The sequence below is a fragment of the Lepidochelys kempii genome, chromosome 3 (genome assembly GCF_965140285.1).
Source record: "Lepidochelys kempii isolate rLepKem1 chromosome 3, rLepKem1.hap1, whole genome shotgun sequence".
NCBI classification, from domain to species: domain Eukaryota; kingdom Metazoa; phylum Chordata; order Testudines; family Cheloniidae; genus Lepidochelys; species Lepidochelys kempii.
Genome location: NC_136382.1, coordinates 109422899 through 109449424, shown reverse-complemented (window position 1 = coordinate 109449424; position 26526 = coordinate 109422899). Strand labels below are relative to the sequence as shown.

Here is a 26526-nt window from a genome sequence, read left to right as displayed (position 1 = left end):
AAAATTGCTTTTGTAGTGAGCCAGCCACTTCCAGTCCCTATTCAAGCCTAAATTGATGGTGTTAAGTTTGCAAATGAATTGTAGCTCAGCAGTTTCTCTTTGAAGTCTGTTTTTGAAGTTTTTTTGTTGAAGTATGGCTACTTTTAAATCTGTTATTGTGTGTCCAGGGAGATTGAAGTGTTCTCCTATTGGCTTTTGTATGTTACCATTCCTGATGTCTGATTTGCGTCCATTTATCCTTTTACGTGGAGAGTCTCATAAAATTTTAAAAACTGCATAGTAATTCTGGGGGCCTCAATTTTTGGGTGCCCATCTTGAGCCATCTTAAAGGGGCCTGATTGGAAAAAAATAGGTGTTCAGAACTTTCTGAAAATCAAGTCCACTTCCATAAGGTGTCATAAATTGGACACCCCAAAATGAAGCACCTAAAATTATTAGTCATTTTAAAAAACTTAGGCCCTGGTTTCTAGTCCTAGTTCTTTTTCGCTATGTGACCTTCAGTTATCTTCTTAACCTGTTCATTCTCTATTCTCACTCCTGTCCATGGGTTTTGTGAAGCTTAATTAAGGTTAAAAAGGTCCCTTAATAAGCTTGGAAGAAAGATACAATACAAACGCAAATTATTACAATATTATTACATTTTTGTATTCATCGTTCTTGCTTTTGAGAATTTTGAAGCAAATTAAATTGCTCATGTGGTAATTACCCACTTGTATTAATCTGTGCGTTTTTATTTTCTTCTCTTACAGGTAGCTGCATTGTTGTGGAAGGGATGAAAAGGACTTTGCTATAGTAGATCAACAAATATCTCTCTGGATCATTCTGCATCTCAACACTTAACAATGGAAAATGTTCAAATGCCATACCAACTCCTTGCAAATGCATGATAAACTGTTTGGGAAAGTTCCTGCCATGAACAGAATTGTATGATAATTATATTAGCATACACACTTGAATCTAATGCCTATAGACTACTGTGTGGAAAGTTCAAAAGAGAAAGAGAAATCTGTGAACTTGCAAAGGCTCTGGAAAAATGGGAGCAACAAAACTTTAAAAAGCACAGCATTGGACACACTCCATGTCTCTGCACAGCTTTCAAGTGAACTAGCACTTAAGACCTTGTGTAACAAAATGGACTCTGGGGACATAGCTATAGGGCAAAAAGCTACCTCAAGGTCTGGAGAAACTGCTAAAGTACCAACTAGATGGAGGCAAGAACATTCAGCTGTTATTAAGATGAGCACTTTTGGCAATCAAGAAGTACAGAGGCAACCAGAAACAGATCACGAGCAAACTGGAAACACAACATCAGCACAACTTTTTAGTTCTGGGAAACTCGGATCATCCAGTGAAGCTGGGCAGCAAGTCACAGAGAAGCAATATCCACAGCATCGGCCAAGTCCCTATTCATATCAACATTCACTTTCTTTTCCCCAGCATTCATTGCCACAAGGGTTCTTGCACAACATAAAGCCACATCAGAGCTTGGAAGGCCACACATGGCAGTTTTCTGGCCACTTGCAATCAGTTGCCACAGAGGACTTATTTCCCTTTCACTTGCATGGCCATAGCGGAGGTTTCTCTAGAAAGAAGATTTCAAGTTTGAACCCTGCTTATAGCCAATATTCTCAGACGTCGATAGAACAATCAGAAGATGCTCACAAGAAAGAGCACAAACCCAAAAAGCCTGGCAAATATATTTGTCCTTACTGTAGCAGGGCTTGTGCCAAACCTAGTGTACTTAAAAAACATATTAGGTCCCACACTGGGGAACGGCCATACCCTTGTGTTCCTTGTGGTTTCTCTTTTAAGACAAAGAGCAATTTATACAAGCACAGGAAATCACATGCCCATGCAATTAAAGCAGGATTGGTACCTTTCACAGAGTCAGCTGTATCTAAATTGGACCTAGATTCCAGTTTTATTGATGTGGAAGCAGAAATACATTCAGATGGTGAGCAGAGCACAGACACAGATGATGAGACCTCATTGCTTGTGGAAAGTTCTGACAAACTGAGCCCAGTCCCACAAATGCCACTGGACATTGCTAGCAGAAGTAACTTTCACTCGTCCATAGATGAATCGTTGGGAGGCCCAATGAAAGTGCCCATTTTGATTATCCCTAAAGGTGGGATTCAGTTACCCAGTGAGAGTTCACAGTACATTGGATCTGACATGTTACAAAACCCATCCTTAAGTACGAAGTCTGACGACTCTCATACAGTTAAACAGCGACTTGCACTAAGACTGTCAGAGAAAAAAGGGCAAGACTCTGAGCAGTCACTAAATCTTTTGAGCCCACATAGCAAAGGAAGCACTGATTCTGGTTACTTTTCCCGCTCAGAAAGTGCAGAGCAACAAGTAAGCCCTCCAAATACTAATGCAAAGTCTTATGAAGAAATAATCTTTGGGAAATTCTATCGGATTAGTCAAAGGACAGCACTAATGGAGGCAACAGCCAATCAGGAACACAATTTAATGGGTAGAAAGGGCAGAGTGGAGCAGCCACTACCTCTGGTGAACACCAGATTAGACATCAAGATGCTTGAAGAACATATTTCTCCTCTAACTCCAAATAAAGAAGCACTCATTGATCCCAGTAAACTGAGCACTATTACATCTACCCAAGTCTTCAGTGGTAGCAATACAGAGTCCAAACAATCCCAGACTACATCATCCATCAAAAATGAACTGAACCTTTACCCAGTAAGTCAGCAGGGTGACACACCTGGACTTTTAGAGCCTCCAGTAGATGCTTCTCCACTTCTTAGAAGTAACTCCATGCCAACATCTTCTGCAACCAATTTAAGTGTCCCCTCATCTTTGAGAGGAAGCCATTCCTTCGATGAGAGAATGACTGGTTCAGATGATGTATTTTATCCTGGGACAGTAGGAATTTCCCATCAGAGGATGTTAAGAAGACAAGCTGCCTTTGAGTTGCCCTCAGTTCAGGAGGGGCATTCAGATCCAGACTACCATGGGAGAACAGGAAAAAATATCCTTGTTGCTTCCAGCAGGTCAACAGGTGGTGAAAAAGGGTCATCCTTGAAGGAGAAGAAATTGACAGCAGGGGAAAGAACCTTCTTTGACTATGATGCTTGCGGAAAGCATTACAGAAAATGGGAAGAATTTGAAACTCAGAAGCTGAACTACCAAGACTTGCCATGCTCAGGTGGGATAAAACAAGGAGGGGAATACTTTGTTGATTCCTTTGGACCGTCCCAGCCAGTGCCGCCCGTATGTGGAGCCACATGCGAAAACCGAAAACGCAGAAAAGAGAAGAGTGTTGGGGAGGAGGAGGATGTTCCCATGCTTTGCAGCAGTGGTACTGGCACGCCGGTGGGGACGCTGCCTTCAGATTTTGATCCCAAACCCCAAATTCAGGAAGGGCCGAGAAGTGGATTTACTTTTCAAGGCCAGGATAATGCTGCCCATTGTCACCCTGAGCGTTTTGAAATCTGTAGACCCCTCCTGCAGTCTGGAAGCCTATCAGCTTCATTAGAAGAGTCCCCTTTAACCTCAGAGCAAGAAAAGACAGCAGAGTCACTGAACAGAAAACCCCCTGGAAATGTCATCTCTGTCATTCAGCATACAAACTCACTGAGCAGGCCAAACTCCTTTGAAAGGTCTGAATCTACAGAACATATTGCTTGCCTGCAGGATAAAACCTACTCGCTGTCTGAAACCTGTGAGAGCGAGATTTCTGAGTCCCCAGTGAGCCCAGAGCGGGCTCAGCAAACGGAAAATGCTGAGAGCGTGAATAAACCGTCGCCATCCCAACAGCCACAACCGTACCATATGCAGCCCAGACTGGTTCGCCAGCATAACATACAAGTACCTGAGATCCGTGTTACAGAGGAACCAGATAAACCTGAGAAAGATAAAGAAGTTCAGACTAAAGAGCAGGAAAGACCCGCAGAAGAATTCCAGTGGCCGCAAAGAAGTGAAACTCTTTCTCAACTCCCAGCAGAAAAATTACCACCCAAAAAGAAACGCTTACGGCTTGCTGACATGGAGCACTCCTCTGGAGAGTCCAGCTTTGAATCCACCGGCACAAACCTCTCTCGCAGCCCTAGCCAAGAAAGTAATTTGTCCCATAGTTCAAGTTTTTCAATGTCCTTTGAAAGGGAAGAAAATACCAAGTTCATCATGCCTTTCAAACAGGATGAGTTTGGAAAACAGTCCGAGTTTTTAACTGTTCCAGCTGGTGCTTACTCACTTTCTGTCCCTGGGCATCACCATCAGAAGGAAATGAGACGTTGCTCATCTGAACAGATGCCTTGTCCGCATGCTGCCGAAATCCCAGAGATCCGAAGTAAATCCTTTGATTATGGGAATCTGTCTCATGCTTCAGCAGCCGGGGCACCTTCTGCAGGATTATCTCCATCACGAGAAAGGAAGAAATGCTTTCTGGTCCGTCAGGCTTCTTTTAGTGGGTTCCCAGAGATTCCCCAAACTGATCCAAGTGTGGAACAAAGTATAAAGCAAGAGCAGATGGAACACATACATGCTGGTCTTCGCTCTTCCCAAGTTGCTTGGCATCATTCTCCCACCTCTGTGCTTCAGCCCATTCAGGCAGATGACTCTGGAAAGCAGGCTGTTGGTTCTGGTGCACAGCTTGCCCAGCCACACGCCATCCTTGGAGACAGTCAGGACATTTTAAGGAATCCCTTGATTCAACAAGCACCTTATATTTCAAACAAATATCCATCAGAGCAGCAGCACCTATTTGCACATCAAGAAAAGGTTCCATTTCCCCCCATTCCCAATGCCTTGTTTCAGTTCCCATATCCTGCTGTCTGTATGGTTCCCTTACCAGCTCAGCAACCTGTCTTGTGGCAGTCATGTACAGAACCTTTACAGAGAAACTTGCCTCACCATTTTGTACAGCAGTTACAAAAAGCTTATGTCAAACAACCTTTCCAAACAGAAATTCATCCTCATTATCACCTGGAGCACGCTCAAGAGCATATTGGAAAGAAACCGGCTGAATATGTGCATGCGAAAGAGCAAACGTACCAGCGTTACTCAGAAACATCTGGGCAGTATTCAAAAAATGCTAAGTACCTGCCAGACCCTAGTATTAAATCAGCAGATACCTCCTCTGAGCAGCATTTACAGACAGGTTTTGACTCCCCGAATGATGGATCTGTACAGTCTTTACCAGGAACAGTTGTTCCTGTCAGGATTCAGACCCACGTTCCATCTTATGGCAGTGTCATGTATACAAGCATTTCCCAGATCCTTGCACAGAACAACAGCCCTGCTATTGTCATTTGCAAAGTGGATGAGACAGTTTCTCAAAGAACGTTATCAACAAATGCAGCCATGCAAGGACTAGGATTTAACATAGCCCAGATATTAGGTCAGAATGGTGGGTTAGAAAAATATCCTCTGTGGAAAGTACCACAGACTCTACCACTTGGCTTGGAATCCTCAATCCCATTGTGTCTGACATCCAGTTCTGACACTGCCTCTACCCTGGGAGGAAGCAAACGAATGCTTTCACCAGCAAGCAGCTTGGAGCTCTTTATAGAGACTAAGCAGCAGAAAAGGGTCAAAGAAGAAAAAATGTACGGACAGATTGTTGAGGAGCTAAGTGCAGTAGAGTTGACTAATTCAGATATAAAGAAGGATTTTCCCAGACTGCAAAAGCCTCAGCTAGTTAGGCAGAGCTGTGCTTCTGAGCCAAAGGAAAGCGTGCCGTCCCTGTCATCCTCTTCACCGTTATCGTCCTCATCATCTCAAGACTTCCCATCTGCCAGCATGCCAACAGCTGACCCTTTCCTGAGCAGGGAAAAGCTTTCCAGTTTTGATTCAGCATCACCAGGGCACAAGTCGAGTGGCCCTTCTGAAGGAAGAGAGTCACCAGAAGAACTGGATGTGGATGAAACAGCATCAGATATGAGCATGAGCCCACAGAGGTCTTCACTGCCATCAGGAGAAATTCAGACTGAAGACCAGCTGCAACAGCAGAAATTGCCTCCTGGTATGTTGTTCCAGATGGCATCCAATCCAAATGGGAAAGCAGCACACTCAACCATCCTCTTAACAGATGGAGCAGATTTTCAGCAGCTCTTTCAGTTCCCTAGTCTACGCACTACTACTACTGTGAGCTGGTGTTTCTTAAACTATACCAAGCCCAATTACATTCAACAAGCAACCCTCAAATCTTCAGTTTATGCTTCATGGTGCATTAGTTCATGTAACCCAAACCCATCAGGGTTAAGTACAAAGACTACTCTAGCACTTCTAAGGTCCAAGCAGAAAAACACCACAGAAATTTATTCTTTGGCTGCTATGCATAGACCTGGAGCTGGTAAACTGACCTCATCAAGTGCATGGAAACAGTTTGCTCAGGTAAACAATAGGTTAAAAAAACCCTTTCATCTAGACATCACACCAAACCGAAAATTGAAATAAATTATGATGCATAAATCAATTTAAGGATAATGAAAAGCTGATATTTGACAGTTGCAATTGTCAATAATAAGTAGAAATTGTATCCATTATAGCTTTTTTAATGTTTTGAATAGAAAATGCATCATCCCTGAAAGGTTAAATAAAGCTTCAAAGCAAAATGTGAATGTAATATGTCCTGTTTAAGCCTATATGATTATCCTATGTACCTCTTTGTCACTTTTAAAACTATCCACATTGGAAAATCAAAAGGTACAACATACTCCGAGTGAGCATTCTAGAGCCATGGCTTTTGCCCCCTGTTCTTCCTCTGCGTGCTCTGACAGCTGATTCAGAGTATGATTTTGGTGACGATGGAAGATGGTAGAAGAGCAGGACGCTGGAGGGCCTTATTTCACATGGGTCATTTAGTTTTTACTCAAGCCTTTTTCTGGTAACAAACATTGGCATTAATGGGAGTTACCTGAATAAAGACTGAATGGCAACTGAATAAGGACCTCCAGATTTGGTCCCAAGTGATCAGTATACCACAGCCATGATTGGCCAGCATGATGTGGTGATGCTTTTGCTGTGTCATCAGATAAAGCTCCTTTAAAATGTGCCTGTTCTACCCCTCCCCATCTCTCACCAGATGTAAAGGGCCAAATTAATTGGCTTCATGGAATTGCATCCAAATTCAGAGGTGAATTCAGCCCAGAATGTTTAAACTACTTGAAATGAAGTGTGCATTTATTCTGTGTTCCAGACTGTAATAACATTCATTGACTTTGTTCCACAGATGAAACACGAACCATTCTTCTTGTTTGGCAGAAAACTTGAAAAGAAAGTAGTGGGGAATATTATAAAAGAAAGAGTAAAAGGAGAAAGTCATGGAGATAAAGACATTGCATCCAAACAGACTGAGCCAGTACGAATTAAAATCTTTGAAGGAGGGTAAGAAAATGCAACTGGAAATATCAAACCTAGCCTGTTATTTCAGAGTAAACAGATTTGAACTTGAACGTAGATGAATTAGGAAAATTAACAGCCTTCTGGGCTCATGCCATGTTTTGTCACTCTCTGTGCATCCTTTCTCCTGTTTATATGTCAGTCATGCAACAAGATAGTAAGAAACCCAGTAAAGCCTGTGTACTTACTTCCAGCTCTACTTTGCCATTAGCCATCATGCTAGCCAGTCTTTATTAGCTGGGGGTGCTGAGAGCCATTGAACCAAACTGTAAACCTGTATATGATGGAAACCATGCACCCCCATCACCCCTCATTTCAGTGCCTACGTCATTAATACAGAGGTGGGCAAACTACAGCCCGCAGGCCACATAGATTCATAGATATTTAGGTCAGAAGGGACCATTATGATCATCGAGTCCGACCTCCTGCACAACGCAGGCCACAGAATCTCACCCACCCACTCCTGCAAAAAACCTCTCACCTATGTCTGAGCTATTGAAGTCCTCAAATCGTGGTTTAAAGACTTCAAGGAGCAGAGAATCCTCCAGCAAGTGACCCGTGCCCCACGCTGCAGAGGAAGGCGAAAAACCTCCAAGGCTTCTTCCAATCTGCCCTGGAGGACAATTCCTTCCCGACCCCAAATATGGCGATCAGCTAAACCCTGAGCATATGGGCAAGATTCATCAGCCAGATACATCCGGCCCGTGGGACCATCCTGCCTGCCCCTGAGCTCCCAGCTGGGGAGGCTAGATCTCGACCCCTCCCCTGCTGTTCACCCTGCCCCGCAGCGCTCTGGGCATCGTGGCTGGCTCCAGCTGGGCCGTGGAACTACGAGCGCCTGCTGCTCTGAGTGGCATAGTAAGGGAGCTGGGGGGTTGGGTAAGGGGCAGAGGGTCCCGGGGGGCAGTCAGGGAGCAGGGGTGGCTGGATGGAGCGGAGGTTCTGGTGGGGGGACGGTCAGGGGACAGGGAACGTGGGGGTGATAGGCGTGGGAGGGGTCTGTCGGGGCGGAGGGGTAGATAGGGGTCTGGGCAGTTAAGGGATGGAGGTGGGGTCCCGGGGGGGCAGTCAGGGGACAAGAAGCAGGGGGGGTTGGATGGGTCGGGGGTTCTGACAGGGGCAGTCAGGGGGCGGGAAGTGGGAGGGGCTGGGGGCCAGGCTGTTTGGGGAGGCCCAGCCTTCCCTACCGGGCCCCCATACAGTTTTGCAACTCCAATGTGGCCCTTGGGCCAAAAAGTTTGCCCACCCCTGCATTAGTATAACTATACTTTCTATATACATAGAAAGCATTCCTGAATTGTCACTTCTCTTATTTGGGGCATAAAAGAGGATGGATGGCTCAAATTTTGACTTCTAGGCAATCTTCTTGTGTTCACTGGACTCCTGGCAGACATCTTTCTGTTGTTAAATGCTGTATTGTGCACCAGCATTAACAAGGAAGCTGTGCGCTCTTATTCTTATTCCTGGAATATTTTAGTTTTTTACTGAATGTTGACTTTCAGGTACAAAATTTTAGTTGGTACTAAAATCCATGGTATCAGTGTTTAGATGTAAGATCAATTAAATTAAAAACAGAGTTTAATCTACTGCTGACTGTGATAGCAATGTGCTGTTGTTCAATTGATTAAAAACAAATAAATAGCAAATAACTGAGGAAAAAACAGACCTAATCGTCCGTTGACGTAGTTTTTAAGCTAATGCCATATCTAGCTTGTTATGATAAGCATATTAATGGATTGTCCATTATAGTATATTCTCAGTACATGCATAATAATTTTATTTGTATTATGAAAAATTGAAATGATGGTGTTTGTATGTTGGTAGTGGTGAATGTCAAGGTATCCAGCTGGGTGGTTCTTTTCACACATGTCAGGCCCAGGGGTTCTCCTTACCCTGCAGCAGTGTCTCAGAATAACTAACCAGTCAGGACAGGGTCACAAGGCGTTCAGCAATCCATTTAGTCTTCTGTCATTTTTCAACTTTTTCAGCATCCCGCTCATTAAAAGGCTTGTGGGTGGGTGGGAGCAGTCTCAATCAAATAAACTTTGATATTTCTCTATAACCTGTAGCAAAAAGGGGACATACCCTGCATCTCTCTTCGAAGACTGAGAATGTCATCTCTGAGATTCTTCCAGGGCCTGACAACCCAGGAATCCCTGATCCTGGGTGTTCCCTGTGGTAGTGCGTTGCGCTACTAACCAAAAACCAGTAAACTGGCTACAAAAGAGACTTTTCAGTGACCCAAATTCAGAGGTGAGTCTAAGTTTTCAAGACATATAAAGTGCTGCTAATTAGACTCTCACCCACTTACAAGTGTGTATCTCACACACCTGCCTTTACATATCATCTCTGAATTTGGATCACCCACCCTAAGGGATTCTAAATTGATGTAATCTGTATGCTAGCTGTCAGAAGAGCGTAGCTCAGCAAGGAAAGCAACTAACAAGAGGCTCTGAAAGATGTTCGTTTAAGCAGGCTACCCTATATTGTACCTGAAACTTTTTGCACCTTTGTCAGGAAACTTGATGTGTTAATTACACCATCTTAGACTTCCTTACAGACTGATAAGGTCTAAGAGAGTATGAGCATAAATGTGTCTACGTGACTGTAAAGGGATATAACTTACACCATCTTACATATCACCTATGAATTTGTCCTGATATAGATCAGGTATCTTGAGACAGTTGTAGTATGGAAGAAAGAAGTTAGGCGCCTTGCTTTGTACATTTATTGGTGGGCTTTAATAATCTATGTAGACAGGCTGTATGTCTCTCTAGCTTATGGGGTTTCCAATAGAGATCTCTTACCTGCATAGAGACAGCGTGGAGGATGGTGATTCTGTTATGTTAATGCATCATCCTTATAGATTCATTTCAGAAGGGTATCATTTTACATAACAGTGGCATTGTTTGTAGATTCGTTCCTTTCACTAACTAGCTTGTGGTGGGTTTTTTTTAACAGATCTAATATTCCCTACGTGTCATCACTTAGCATTAGTCCATCATTGTTTTTAAGAGATTCATAATTTTGTCTGGCTTTTGTTTTATGTGATCCACAGAAGGTAGTATAAAATAAGAGCAATTCTTTTGTGCAGGCTTAGTCTTTGCGCTTTGCCTATGCAGGTTTCCTCCCAGTTGTCCTTCTAGAGGCATTATTACCACTGGCAGGTAGCTTGATTCAAATGATGTTATTTGAATAGCAAAATCTGCTTTCCCTCACCTATGACTACAGAACCCCAGGAGGACTGGAAGTGATATTTCTCTAGGAAACTCAACAATTTTAAATTTCATTAGCTTATATTTCTACATCCTACAATACATTTCAGTCATTTACTTACAGTTTACATTGAAAGCAGGGTGGGGAGGGGTGGGGAAAAACCTTCCATCTCTTCAGACACCATGCTGTTTAATGACATGTACTGGATTGCATCTAGAGTTCATGGCTTGCTTATTTTGTTCATTTATACTGGTGATGAGATCAAATTAGAAACGCAAAATAAAATGGCAGTTTGGAGTGGAACTGCGTGACTCAGGCTTTGTGTTGAGCCTTTTAACTCTTCTGCACTGAGTTCAAATCCAGCCCAGGTCAATAATGACCACACTTGTTGCATGATGACTATGTGGCGGCAAAAGTGAAATGTGTAGAGAAGGGGGAATAAGGGGAGGCATACAGAATAGAATGTGATGTGGTTGGAATAATGAGGCAGAAAGTAGAGCCTAGCAGCTGAGTTTCGAATGGACTTGAGAGGGGTGATGTAGCTGGCCAGACAGGAGATGGGGACAAGAGTAGACAAGTAGCAAGACAAAGAGGGCCTGAACAAGAGCCTTGGGAGTCTGAACAGACCAAAAAAGCTGAATCTTTGAAATGTTCTGTCGAGAGAAGTGTAAAGACTTGAGCACAGCCTAGATACGTGGGTGTAGAGAAAGGGCTAGTAAGAGATGATGTCCAGATTATGGCGGGATGGCAGTCCTATCCCTGGTGACTGGGAAATGGGAGGGAGAGGAGAAGGATTAGTGTTGATGGGAAGAGATTAAAAGCAGCAGCTTTTAATGTGAATTTTGGATGCCTAACTTCAGGTGCCCAAATGTGAAAATTGGGTCCACATATTGGTGGATAATGGGACAGAGATGAGTAGGGAAGAATATTTTCTTTATATGTACTGGATATTAGTCTCAGTGCCTTGAGTCAGAAATGCTGCTTCACATATGAATCACAAAGTTTGTTTGAGGAAAAAATTGATTTTTTTTAAAAAAACATTTCAGTCCTATAACCTTAAAATGCCATATACTCCTCTGGAATCCTCTTCAATGTTAGAAGACTCTTCCATGCAGTGCTTTAATTTTTAAGTGCCAGCCACTGCTGTAGAGAATAGTTCGTGAGTTGAGCCTCCCCAGTGCCTGCTAATTTCAGTGGGAGTGGTGTGTATTCTGCATTTCTTAGGAAAGGAGCAGCAGAAGGGAGGGGTTAGATACATTATTCTTTAGCAGCTATACTTCCCATAGAACCTTTAGGGTGACATTTTTTCTTGGGTAGAATGTCCACCCAAGGCCTATACATCACTTAAATTCCACTTCAACCCTCAAAGTAGCCATTGTGCACGCCCTCTGCACGGCTGTGAACTGTACCCTTACTATCATCTATTTCAGTATTAATTCTTCATCATGATAGTTAACGAAATATGCATAAGTTTGCATGTCTTATTTATCGTCTAACAAAATGAGACAACGTAAGCAGCTAAATACACCAGGGAATGCCTTTAATCACGTATCTGCTGAGTATGAACATTGGAATGAAATTCTGTTTCATTTCAAGGAAGTAGATATCTGAATGTGCTCCGCACAGGATAGCCATATAAACCCATATTCTTGGTTGTCCTCTTGTGTACTCCAATCAGATCTGAGCCGTTGGTCTTAAGTTGTTAAACAATAACTAAGACATGCAAACATATTCAAATTACTGCATTTCCTGAAAAGTAAATATTCTCTGGGCCCCAACTTAACAGTGCATCATTTGTAGAACGCCTACTGACTACACTGGAAGCTTTGTGCATGTAATGCATGTAGGATTGGGCTACAAAGGGATATAAAGACACTGTTTATGTACATGTATGACTTAGAGGCTATATAATTTAATACATTGCCCTCTTCCAACAGGTATAAATCAAATGAGGATTATGTGTATGTCAGAGGACGTGGGCGAGGAAAATACATTTGTGAAGAATGTGGGATTCGCTGCAAGAAACCAAGCATGCTCAAAAAACATATCCGCACTCATACCGATGTACGGCCTTATGTATGCAAGTTGTGTAATTTTGCCTTCAAAACTAAAGGTATTTGGTCTTTTCTGCTTGAACCCTTCCACCTCCCTCCACCAATTCCTTAGTTATGTAGCATCCATCATTCCAATCAAAGAGGAAACTTTCATCAAAATAAGATGGTTTTATTTATGAACATGGGACTCCATTAAATATATTTTCCCTCCTATCTAAATGATTCGAGGATTTATCTGAGACTGTGAGACTCCTTGCATAACTTAATTTTAAGAGCTGTAGGCTCCTACCAAGTCCATTTGTCTGCAGAGGAAATGTAGTGGCATAAGAACTGCCCTTGCAAATACTACTTTGTGCTAAAAATGTTACATGGTGCAAGTTTTAATTGCTGCAATCTAAAATACTCCAGGGGAACACACGTGTAGTGGCATAATGCAGAAGCAGAGTTTCAGCTGAATAGGAAAGCATGCCTTCATGGGCTTGTACAGTGGTTCAGTTTCAAATTTATAAATAATGTACAAATCCACACACTCCCAGGTGGGCCACTCCATCCACAGTTGCATTAATTATGAATAGGGATCTGATAGCTTGTGTTCACATGTATTTATCAGCACTGAAAAAAGCATCCATTTGTCACCCGGAGGCCATGGATAATGATATTAATTGGATTTAGGAATTGCTTTGAAACTAGCTCTTTTTTAAAAAAAATCAGTTTCTTTAGTAGCATTTTTTGTGGGTATATAACACATTTGAGTCTCCTCCTCTCCATTTTTAACATCATTTGGATACTGGTAAACAAAAGGCATATGAGGTCAAATCCCACTCTCCGTGCACAGCCTGAGTAACTGGCCCTGCACTGGGAATATTCATTGTGTAAAAGGGGAAGGAATCCTCCCCCAGGTCACAAAGTGATAGCAGTGCAGCTGCCTGGCTACTACTGCAGCCTTAGGGCTGTAGTAGCTTCTTTGGCTCTAAGTACCTCTTCTTCTGCCATAGGGAATAACTGGTGGTTCTGCATAGTAGCAGCTCCACCAAATACATCCCTTCAGTCTCATCCTCTAGAATTTGCTCCATCTCCACTCAAAACCCCCTGAGTATGCTGGAATGCAGGGAGTCCCAATGGAGCACAGATTACTAGATTCCAAGGTCAGAAGGAACCTTTGATCATCTTGTCTGACCTCCTGTATAACACGGAGAGTGGATTTGTGGTGTAAAGGAGACGTGGAGTCTTTTATAGGGTCTGAACATCCACCTCCCTTGCCCTGTGCAATAGACCTCCACTGGCTGTGACATGGGCCCTTCATGCCTGCACAGTGCATTTACAGAAATTATTCAGAGACTGGTTTTGATGTTGCTATGGCACCCTTTAGGAACTGTGAGACAGGATTCCTGAATATTTCACACTGAAATAAATTGTTTCTGGTGATTAGAGGACAGGATATAGAGCCAGGACCTCTAGATTTTGTTCCCTGCTCCGTCATGGAGTCACTATGTGGCTTTGGGGAAGTCATTTAACTGTCCTGTGCATCTGTAAAATGGGTATAAAATACTTGTCTCATAGGATTATTATTTATTCACTGATATTAACCTTGTCCACTCACTTCTCTAACATCTGTTTTCATGCCTTCTTCCATCGGAACCACTGCACCTGGACTGATCAATTCTCCTCTTTTTCTTCAAATCATTCTTCTAGACCCACTTTTTCCATAAATGCCTGCAAATAATTAGTCAATTAATTCAGGAAAGATCATGGGGCAGTCAGATCTAGCTGAGGGGCATTTTTAGTGGCTTATTTATTACTTCAATAATTGTTGTATATAATGCTTTTCCCCTCTCTAGTGGTATAATTACAGTGTAGAAATTAGTGCAGATTGCAGCACCAGGACCAATAGGCACATATTTTAATAAGCAACAACCTATTTCAAAACAATGTACATGAAGCAGATTAATCATTTTTTACAGTGTATCCTGTCACTGGACTTCTTCCAAAGGATTTGTTGTTGTTGTTGTTATTTCTTATGTTTTTAACAGGAGTGAACAAAGCCTTGGGACTCTGGTGTGCTAAGCACTATACAAACACAGAGTAAAATACATTACCTAATAAACTCATTTTCAAAGGCCCCAATCCTGCAATAAGCACTGTGGGGGCAGGCTTCTGCCTGTTTGCCCACAAGCAACATCATGCTTGAAATCAGCAGTGAGGCTCCTCGCAGGTACTGCCTGGTCACTCTTTCTAGGAATGGGTACTAATTTAAGTTAAGAACCTACAAGGAGGTATAACAGACAAATAGAGGGAGTTGATATTTCTAATCCCTATCTAGTCCCCTGCCTAGCCATTATTGGAATGCATTTTACCTTTGGCATCATGATAGAAATGAGTCTTGAGGAGGGATTTGAGGGAGGCTGGGATTGTGGCTTTAAAGATGAGTTCAGAGAGGATGTTCCATGCATAAGAAGTAACATGGAAGAAAACATGAAGTTGCATGTGGAAGAAATGAACATGCAGGCAGCTGAGACTGGCATTTCTGGCAGGGAATAGGAAGAGGGGGGTGGTACGATAACAGAGGTGCTGGAACAATTTGTATAGTGGGGGTGCTGAGAGCCATTGAATCAAACTGTAAACCCTGTATATGGTAGAAACCACTTCAAGCCAGGGGTGTGTGGTAGCACCCCCAGCACCCCAAGTTCCAGCACCTATGTATGCTAATACACAAGAGGAAAATGAGTAAGAAGGGACTAGGTTGGAATGGCCTTCAAAGTACTTATGAGAAACGTTTAATTGGTACATGTTAGTGTTCATTGCCAGCTATCAGCTCTCGGAAATACTGCCACTATTTTGCTGAAGAGAGGTTTATATAAGCAGTTTTGGGGAAAATGTAAATTCCCACACTCGTTAAATTACACTGGCTGTGATGGGGATTGAGTCTGAATGAGTCAGTTCTGCTTGTTTTTTAATCTAAGCACCCTTCTATCGATTAGGCAGGGAAAAGGAAAACAAAAACTGCTTGGGAGAGATTTCTTCGCTGATGTCCACTAATTAGCTTCATCTCTGTACCTTTGATAGGAAATCTGACAAAACATATGAAGTCTAAAGCACACATGAAAAAATGCCTGGAGCTGGGAGTATCAATGGCATCTGTGGATGACGCCGAAACTGAAGAAGCAGGTATGTCACACTGAGTTAATTTAGCTGGCGTGGCCTTTGTAGTATGCAGATGACTCGTTACACTTTGGCATAGTGGATGACAGCAGAGGATAAGTTAAGAATATTTTCAGGGTGGTTTTATTTTAAAAAAAGGTCTTGTGAGTATCTTAATAACAAACAATAAGCACAGAAATAAATCTGACACGTTTGTTTGAGGTGAATTCTAATTATTTAATACTACAGCAGCTGAGGCTGGAAAAAAATTCTTACCATTTAAATGTCTTTTATGTCAGGTCCAGTTCTACTCTGTTGGGTGTAAATGTTCTGATGTTAATAGTGACCACAGAGGATGAACCTCACCCCTGTTCAGAGGCATGGAGGATAGGCTTTGGGCTGGTATTCTCAACAAGGGTGAATTTCACTCAGGTTGATTATGGAGTTTTATATTATTATTAATATTAAGAACAGCAGTTTAGTTTCTGTTAAGGACCTGACTGAGCAACCATTCTGCACCGAGAACATCCAGTGATGCCAAAGGATGTTCTCAGTATGGAATGGGTGCAGGATTGTACCCAAAATGTGTCTCTGTGCATCCTTGATTAACTTGCCATGATTATTTCAGAAAACATTGAAGACATGCATCAGGAAGCAGAGAAGAGTAGCAGGATGACAGGCATATCAAAAGAACACCAGTTTTCTGATGCTGAGGAATCGGATGGGGATGATGGAGATGACAATGACGATGATGAAGAGGATGACGATGATTTTGATGATACCCAGGGAGACTCAACACCAAAAACAAGATCAAGAAGCACCAGCCCCCAACCCCCCAGATTCTCTTCACTGTCAGTGAATGCTGCAGCGGCATCCTATGGGGCTTCTCCTGACAGTTCCATTTCAATGGGACACTCATCCCTGATCAGTTATTTGGTTACTTTACCTAGTATTCAGGTTACTCAGCTTATAACACCACGTGACTCATATGAAGACTCACAAATGACGGAATATCAGAGGTTTTTCCAGAGCAAAAGTACTGATTCAGAGCCCGACAAAGACAGGTTAGACATACCTAGTTGTATGGAGGAGGATTACATGCATTCATTAGAGCCCACCTCATCTCCAAGGGACTTCTCACCTTCTAGCCGACAGTCCTCACCAGGGTATGATTCTTCGCCATATAGAGATAATTCACCAAAGAGGTATTTAATGCCCAAAGGGGATTTGTCACCCAGAAGGCATTTATCACCAAGGAGGGATATTTCACCCATGAGACACCTTTCCCCAAGGAAGGAAGCTGTGTTGAGGAGAGAGTTATCACCAAGACGGGATGTTTCACCAAGACGTCATTTGTCACCTAGGAGGCCAATGTCACCTGGAAAAGATGCATCTGCCAGGAGAGAACTGTCTCCAAGGAGGGAGAGAAGATATATGGCCTCAGTTAGAGCAGCATCACCCAGAAGGGGTCTGTACCATAATCCAGCATTGTCTATGGGTCAATATTTACAGTCTGAATCCGTTCCATTGGGACATGCAGTAAGTATGAAATAATATTTTAATTTTTATTATCAAAGCCAGTGCTCTATTTAACTTGTACAGAGCTTTTAAAAGAACTTCGTAAACTTGCATGCTGGAATCACTCACTTAAGACTTTTATAGAGGAGGAAAGAAGGGGCTTGGAGCCTCATCAAAAACCTGAGGAAAGAACATTGGAAACTATAGTAGATATGAACCAAGCCACAACTTTGACTCAGCCACTTGCAGTAGCTTGGTACAGAGCATTACAGACTTGGGGACAGATCTCCAGCTGGGATAAATCAGTGTAGTTATGCTGATTTACACCACCAGAGCATCTGGCCCCTCATTAACCATTTTACATGTAAAATGTACTTTACCGAGTGATGTACGGTTGCTCCTGTGGCTTGGTAATGAGATTTGTAGCCTTTCACCTCCAGATTGCCAGTTGGGACTCGGCCCAGACTAGTTGTGAGTATGGCCCTTTACACTGCAATGTAGTGTACAGAGGTACACCACTGAAGCACAGGTGAAATAAATAGAAGTACTGATGTAAATGAGACTCCAAATGGGAGCAGGGAGGTGTCCATATGCACCACATTGCAAGATTAGGGCCTTGAAGTTGTCATCTGATGGTAGTGTTTACATCACACAAACCACCATCACAGTTGGCAGTCACACCAGTGACACAAAGGACTGAAGTGACACAAGTGTGAAGTGACACAAAGGAAACTGAACGATCTTCAAACTTAGAGATGCTTCATCCCAGTTAGTCTGTAAGAATGTTAGTGGGAATAAAATTTGCACTGCCGGTCCCCATACTGTACCTGCTCTGTGAATGAGCAGAGACTTGGCTTTCTAAAGTTGTCAGTTCAGTACTTTTCACAAGCCCTAACATTCACAAAGATCCCAGGTGTTACAATAATATAAGTACGAATAAATAATATTTTTCACAAATCTATTTTACTGTGTGATTTAAGGAATCATTTCATTTTTGTTTAGGGTGCTTCTTTTGGTCACATTATTTTCACGTTGCCTTTGCCATCTTACTGAAATTTTATTTGGAATGCTGCTTTCATCCACACATGTTGGTTCAATATGGGCAATCAGTGACAGAACTGTAGATCCCTTCCTGGGACAGTCTGGCAGTGCTTTGCTCATCTTCCATCATCTGTCTTGTTTGTTCACTACAGTTATGATTCTTCCCTAAGAATGAGAAGAATTGAACTGTGGACTTATAAGAGTAGCAATTTCTAAACTTTGGAATTGATTCCCTAGTGCACGTTAACACTCTCACAGACATGAACATAGAAAAAGAATACACAAACCATTTTTACTGGCAAGGAAAAGGATAACTAGTTACTCATTTAGCAGTTGTATCTTAACATTGAATGAATATTGTATGAGACCCCACAGCTGATGTTGTCATACTGTAAACGGAGAGCTGTTAAGTCCCTTGAATGACTAAATATCCTATATATGAGACACTTCCATTGGTATACATATTCCTGGAGGTGTAATAAGACTGGTGAAAGGGGATGTGACACATTTCCCCATGGGCAACATGACAATTCTTGCTATTATAGTTACGCTGTGCATTCTGTGCCTAATCCTGCAAGGTGCTTAACACATGCTGAGAGGTGCTTAGCACCATCCGTTTGCTCTTTCAGAAAGTGCTCTGCACCTTGCAAGATTGGCTCCTGAGACCTCAGCATTTCTGAGATAATGTCAGACCCATTTCAATAAAATACATATAATTCTTGTTGTAATGAATGGCAGTAATTCACTGTCATCTCTCATGTTTATTTCCTTCATATTTTTGGATCTAAGCCTAGACAGGACATCAGTATGACTGGGCTAATTTTAAAACTCTTTAACCTAGCGGAGAAAGTCATGGCAAGAACCAATGGCTGAAAACTGAAGCCAGACAATTGCAGATAAGAAATGAGGCACAATTTTTTAAAAGTAAGGTTCTTTAACCACTGGAATAAACTACCAAGGGAAATGGTGGATTTTCCATCTCTTGATGTCTTCAGATAAAGACTGGATGCCATTCTGGAAGATATGCTTTAGCCAAACACAATTTATTGGGCTTAATAGAGGTAACTAGGTAAAATGTAATGGCCTGTGATATACAGGAGGTCAGACAAGATAATCTAATGGTCCCTTTTGACTTTAAACTCTGTGAACCTAAAATCACACACATCTGTCTATTTTTTTATCTATTCTTATTACAAATAACACCTGAAATTACTATAACTGAAAATAATGGATGGGGACTATTTTTCACTTTCAGGATTTGGTAATTAGAACTTTAATAATAATTTTGTCACTTTTCAGAGTAGCAGCCGTGTTAGTCTGTATTCGCAAAAGAAAAGGAGGACTTGTGGCACCTTAGAGACTAACACATTTATTTGAGCATAAACTTTCGTGATCACTCTAGTTACAGTGTGTATGGTAACACCCATTGTTTCATGTTCTCTGTATATAAATCTCCCCACTGTATTATCCACTGGATGCATCCGATGAAATGAGCTGTAGCTCACGAAAGCTTATGCTCAAATAAAATCTGTTAGTCTCTAAGGTGCCCCAAGTACTCCTTAATTTTGTCACTGATGCTGAAACCAGAAGAGAATCCCATTCACTCCTGCACAGCTGTGCTGGCTCCACAATTCTAATAGGAATGAAAAAGTGTGTGTGTATTTTTTTGTCTGTAAAACAAGACAAATTCTGAATACACAGAGTTATCAAATCAGTTAAGTAAGAAGGGGCTAACTTCGTCTGCTCTGCATTGAAGTTAAAACTCCCATGGCACTTTTTATTTGAGTAAAGATTTGTTCTAGTTTCCCTGGCCAAAAATGTTCTTCCCCCATTGTTCTACTGGGCTTTGATTGGCTGCCACCCTCCATTTCATATTGGCTGCATTTTGGTGGTTCTTCATATATACTTTAAAGTGCTTTGGGATTAAAAGCACAATATATGAATTATTATTTCTATAAGAAATTTAAAAATCCTAGAAAGGCAATATTTTTATAGGGACTACAAAAAAGAAAATATTTTTGTGTGCCTTCTGCTGGCTCTACAATGGCAGTTAACTCACAAAACACTCACTCTGAAGTAGGTCTGACACTACTGTAAAGTTGGTGCACAAGTTAAATTGCTATTCATCTTGTACTGTAAAGGCACAACCCTGCATTAGGGGGCATTGAGGCTCTGCTGTGGTGGGATCCTCGGAGCATACACTGCTGTGTCAGCTCAATTGACCTTTAAAGAGCTTCAATATCAGATCTGCTGGCCAGTGCAAGGAGTCCTTTCCCTTCCTTCCCCTTTTGAGGGGGTTAGTACCACTAGCACTGGGTAGGAGTTGAGTGACCCAGAACGCCTGGGAACCTGTAGTAGAGGCAAGGTTCACATAGAACAAGATGCATGCACACAACTCAGGTACATTGGCATTATAGCTGGTATCTAGCAATTTCATTTCTGAAGAGTTGTCTGTGCATAATTGAGGGCACCCCCCTATTTCATCTTTCCTTTTAATTTCATCCTAAATGGAGATAGGCCTGAACCAGATAAGCCTGTACTCTCCTAGACTTTGGAGGTTAGAGGAATTCAGACTGTGAACTTGCATTTGAATTTTTCAGCTGGCCCCTGTTTCTATAATGGTTCAAACCAGAACCCTGCTTTTGAACACCCCTGAGCTTTAGGAGGTTCGGAATCTGGATCCAGATGTGAATACTGTGACTCAGGGCCCTGTATAATTCTATGTACATCTGGGACACTGCAGGCTCTTAAACAATTTAGCAGCTTGTATCATATTAGTAGTTTCCAAAGGAGGTGGACAGGCTGCTTGCTGCCCTTTGAAATTGTTGCAGGATACAACGGGGAGAAGTTATTGTTTACAGATTCTTAGACCATAAGGGGTTCCATGTTCCTAGGTTCATTCTTCTAAGAGTTACTTTACTCTGCAGCCCTCTGTGTTGCCATTGCTCTGTTTCTATTTTGTCCGATGTGGTCGCGTCAGAGACCATGGATTGGGAAACATTTAAGAGGACAGTCAGATTGAGAAACTGTCTGGCAGACCAAAGAAGGAAAACAAATTCAAGCAGCTGTGCTGAGGGACCATGAATTTCTAAAACAACGGCAGGCTGACTCTCTAAAGCTCTTGCACTAGAGAGCACTGAAATAGTTACGTCTTTCTGCACTGTCAGCCTGGTGCTCTGGCAATTCCATTTTATTCCTCAAGCTTTGTATCTCATTGGCAGCATAGCGAGCTGCCACTGTGCTTACCTAAGACAGGGGTTATTTATGGGGTTTAAACGTCTCACCCTTATGTAGGAGAAACCCTGACCTAGATTCCTCTCCGAGTCTAACCTATCTCGGGTCATCCCTCCTGCCCCAGCACTGATTTAAATCGAACATGACAAGGCTGCCGTGCAATGTGTGATTCAGCCATCAGGTAGCACAAACACTGAATCTTTAATTGTCCCCTAAACCAGTTCCCCTGGTACAGGATCAAATGTTTGGTTAATGCCTTGGGAGCTAGGATTTCCCAGTCAAGTGCTGATGCATTAGCACTTTTGGGGCAGTCTCCAGATTGCCCGTACCTGCACTGTGATTAGCTGCACAGCTCTTGAGTGGTAATAGTCTTACGATCACTAACCTTTCCACTTTAAAGCAGCGATTAGGATTGTAGTAATTTGATTCCCATGGAAGCTCTGTGGAGAACTCCCCCATAACACTATGCAAATGTAGTCCTACTTTTCTACCATCACTATTTCTCTAGCCACCAATAAGCAACACGTAATCATCAAATAAAAAACAAATTGGAGAAATTAAGAGACCAAAAAGGGGGCTCCAAGTGGCTCAGGATGTGGTTAGTAGGGACTGGAGGTGAGCTTTTCAACTCTGGGTTGCTCTTTCATGATAGGACCTGGTGTAGAAAGACCAAAAGTCAGTATCTTATGATTGCAGTACAGTGGCCTGTGGAAAATCCCTCAATCCCATTCCAAGCAGATAAGTGCCTGTGTCGCAAAACCACCACTTCAACTGGCAATCCACTGGCACCCTTCTTATGGTTGTTTCATATTTATATTGGAATAGTGCCTAGAGGACAATATCAGGACTGAGCCGCCATTGCATTAAGCACTGTCTGAATACTTGCCAGCTCTGCATGGAGGCCAAGGATTCAGCAGGCCTGGAAATGGAACTGTCCTTTCAACAAAGAGATGGTGCGGGGTGAGGCACGTTGCTAGGACACTCTGGAGAAGATGGCTTTGATGTTACCTGTGTCATACCTGTTTTGTGGAACAGAGAGTTTTATTCTTCCTGGCTTTAGTCCAGCAGCCCAGCACCTTTTGCCAGAACTAAAGTGTGTGTGTGTGTGTGTGTGTGTGTGTGTGTGTAAGTGTCATTTTTCTTTTACTAAAAAGGGTATTTCCCAGCAGTAAGGCACTGATACCAAAAGCAGACTGCCAACACCAGCACTGTAGGAATTTACACACTTTGCAAAAATAGGGGTGTTGACCGTGAGGCCCCAGCCTAATTTCACCTGTGGCAATAGATTCTATCTCCCTAAAATTCCCTCTGCAGTTTCAGTTGACTATTGCATTCTTCAGTTGCTGACCTAAAATATTGTAACAGCTGCCACATGTCACCTCAGAGGGAGACGCCTTTCAGTGCTGAACAACATGAACCCTACATATACCTTATGTACCTGGTTTAAGCAGATAGTAGAGTTTACAAAGTGCTTAAGAGATCCATTTGGATGAAAGTTGTGAAATGAACAGAAGGTCATTATTTTACATACACCGCGTAAAAGAGAAATTGGTAGGTTTGGAAGCTTCAGGAGTGATTTTGCTGACTGTGGTGTTGTTTTTCTGTTTACAGAGAAAAGGGTTGTCTCAGGGTCCTTACTTCAGTGTGTACGGAGAAAAAGGAATTTCGAACCATCATGGGTCTAGCCTGTTCCCGGAGGGTCCTAATGACTATGTCTTCAGTCACCTTCCATTACACTCCCAGCAACAAATTCGAGCACCTATCCCCATGATGCCCATTGGAGGTATCCAAATGGTCCATTCAGTACCTATGGCTCTATCAGATTTACATCCTCCATCCATCTTGCCCCTGCAGAGGGAGAGCTCTGAGGAAAAGCAAAGAGTAACTTCAGAAACCATTACAAAAGAATCCTATATTATTTCTAAGCACCATGAGAAATGTACCTCTCCTCACATTTTGTACCCAGCTGTTCCATCCAATGTATCCTCCTCTCCATTGCTAAAACAAAGCACTTCAGAAGACAGTTTTATAGCCACAGAAAGGGAACAGGAGGAAAACATACAGACTTGTACAAAAGCCATAGCGTCTCTGCGAATCGCCACAGAAGAAGCCGTTCTGCATGGGACAGAGCAGCCGCAGAGGGCTTCTGAGCCTTATCAGAATCCCTTAGAAAGTGCACATTTTAGCATTAAACACTTTAGTGGATCTGAGCCAGGCCAGGCCTGTGCTTCAGCCACCCATCCTGACTTGCACAGTGGTGAAAAGGACAGTTTTGGTACATCACAGACTGCACTGGCTCATTCCACCTTTTATAACAAGAGCGGTGTAGATGTCAGACAATTAGGCTTTCACAGCAGGAAAGAATCTCCATCAAGCACACAGGAAAGAAAAGATACATTATCTGAGAAGAGCAAACTGCATTGATCTGAGATGCCTGGAGACTTTTACCCATACATTTATCTCCCCACCCCCTTTTTTTCTAGAGGTAGAAGTATTCAACTTTACAGCATGCCTGTCCTGAGTTACAGTAGTTTGCTATTATATATACTTTTGTTATATCAAAAGAATTAGATAAAATGACAAGTCATCATGAGCCTGACCAAAATGAAATTTCAAATTCTTATTGGGTCTGGTACTTTTAAATTGTACAGATGTTTGTGCCTTTTCTTTACTTTGCTTATATTCTTATAAGCATTTTTTTAGCAGTAATTTGTACATATTTTAGAATTTGTGTATCTGCTTTGTAATAAATGTAATTTCTTTCCTTTTTTGGACACTTGGATCTAAATGATGTAAAGCAAAACAGCATCAATATATATGTGAGGTTGCACTAAAAGCATATTTTTATATGATTAAAATTGAAAAGCTTTTATGTACAGCTCTGATTCTGTAATACTAATATTTATTTACTTTGTTTCATAAATTGTACATTTTTTTCTTAATGTTGTGGATTGCTTTTCTATGTGAAGCATGGGATTTACTGTTGCGTAATTAGAACAAAAATGTATATTGTAAACAAGATATTTAAACTAGAGTATCTTATCTTATTCTGCACTTATGCATTAGTTTAAAAAAAAGATAAAGGATGTATCAGCCAGTTCTTAACTCTTGTAATTTTTTTGTCTCTTGTTTGCTGGATTGACTATAACTTAAGTGCTGATTGTGATTTTAAATTGATAGTACCGTAAAGCATTAAAGTAAAACAATGTGCTATTGTGACTTTTTTCAAAGCTTTATAAAACAGTTATAAATATATTAAAAGTATTTGGTCTTATGTGAACATGTTGATCTATATATTCTCCTTTTAAAAAAATGGGAAAACATTCCACCCCATGTAAATATGTACAAGTGCATCACTGGTACAATTATATGTAACTGATTTGGACACTAGGGGTTTGATCTGCTCTCATTGAAGGTGATGGGAGTTTTGCCATTGATTTCAGGGAAAGCAGGATCAGGCCATAGGTCAACACATACCTATACTGGAGTGTCTTTAAAAACGAGGTGACAAAGAACATCTAAGTCTATAGAACTTGGTTGTCGGCTGGCCCAATAGCTTGGCAAGCAGTGCTGTGCGCTGCGTGTGGGAGACTCAAGCTCAGGAGTGACCTTGGGTGTCTCTGCACAAACTGAAGCTTAGGTGGATTGCGGTGGGATCACACTTGGGGACTAGAATGGTAGGAATGAGAGTGCAGGGAGAAAAGAAGATGGACACTTGCTCCCGAGCACCACCAGCTCGTCAATCTCCACAGTGGTACTGGTTTCAGCTTTAGGGGAAACTACCTGTCCTCCCTTCTGCCAGGAGGAAGAGCACCACAACTGTAGTCTCAGCCCTCCTGGCTAGAGGGAGAGCACCACAACTGTAGTCTCAGCCCTCCTGGCTAGAGGGAGAGCACCACAACTGCGGACATCCACAGAGTTCAGGGGCAAGGAAGTATTCTTGTTCTTTAAGAATACGGCATCTTTAGGACATCATCTGGATTGGTGTTCAGTCTGGGTGGGGGACAGTCAGGAGGAACCCCTGTTTATATGTTTGAAGGTGTGATAGGTTACCACTGCCACCAGCACACACACGAAAAAACCCAAGAAAAATATGGGTTATCTTTTGTGCTATTTAGTATATTATAATTCTGTGAAACCAAGTTTGTATATTGAATTACAATACAATTAAGGAGTGTTCTTTAAAAAGAAATAAATATACAGTTATGTGAATGAGATGTCTACTTTTCATGTGTTCTTTGAACTTTCCAAGTTTATCTGTGAAGTTTACTTAGCATGATAGTAAATTATCTGTGCCATCTATTCCTAAACACATGGCTTAGAAGTCAGTAGGAGGGCTTATGTGTAGGTGTAACAGCTGAAAACACAGATCACACTTTGCCCTCCTACCAGCTATCATCAGAGTACATCTTATTTTCCAACAATGAGATGTTGGAGCAGGTCCCCAGTTGTCACAATTTGCACCAGCTGAGGATCTGCCCCATTATTTCCATTGCAGTGTGCTATTCCAGGTGCTTATGGGAGGCTTACCAAGTTGTATCCATGCCAGGAACTGGCTCTTCTAAACCTGAAGAGAGGAGAAGCAGGATATCTAGTTGGAGCCACGATGCATACAGCATCATGCACCTGTATAAAAAGGAGTCTGTAATAAACAAATTAAAAAAAAAATCCTATCTGGCAAAAAAGTTGTTACCCTGCTGAGGTGCATTCTACTGTATTAATTCACTTAAGAACAAAATGCCCTGCACAGTGGACAAATAATCACATATATTTTTATTAGAATGGAGTCCAGGAGTGCCACAGTGGTAAAAAAAGGTCTATTAGCATTTCCAATATAAGATCCCCCCCTCTATTGCTGGACTTACAGCATGCTTGTTTTAATTAATTTGCAGCTGCGATTTGTCACTCAATTTTTCAGCCTGGGAGCAATTTTTTTTATAACTGTTGATCAAGTATC

General features: G+C 42.0%; 1 protein-coding gene across 4 annotated transcripts in view; it reads left to right on the top strand.

Annotated features, from left to right (window-relative positions):
* Positions 1 to 25781, top strand: part of HIVEP2 (HIVEP zinc finger 2) — a 151366-nt gene extending 125585 nt beyond the window's left edge. For all 4 annotated transcript variants that reach the window (XM_073337492.2, XM_073337495.2, XM_073337493.2 and 1 more), the window contains 6 exons: positions 750 to 6360; positions 7199 to 7353; positions 12522 to 12697; positions 15702 to 15803; positions 16405 to 17315; positions 23181 to 25781. In XM_073337492.2, coding sequence (XP_073193593.2) covers positions 961 to 6360; positions 7199 to 7353; positions 12522 to 12697; positions 15702 to 15803; positions 16405 to 17315; positions 23181 to 23993 — 7557 coding nt within the window. In that variant the 5' untranslated portion in view covers positions 750 to 960 and the 3' untranslated portion in view covers positions 23994 to 25781. The remainder of the gene's footprint in view (positions 1 to 749; positions 6361 to 7198; positions 7354 to 12521; positions 12698 to 15701; positions 15804 to 16404; positions 17316 to 23180) is intronic.
* The last annotated feature ends 745 nt before the right edge of the window (positions 25782 to 26526 follow it).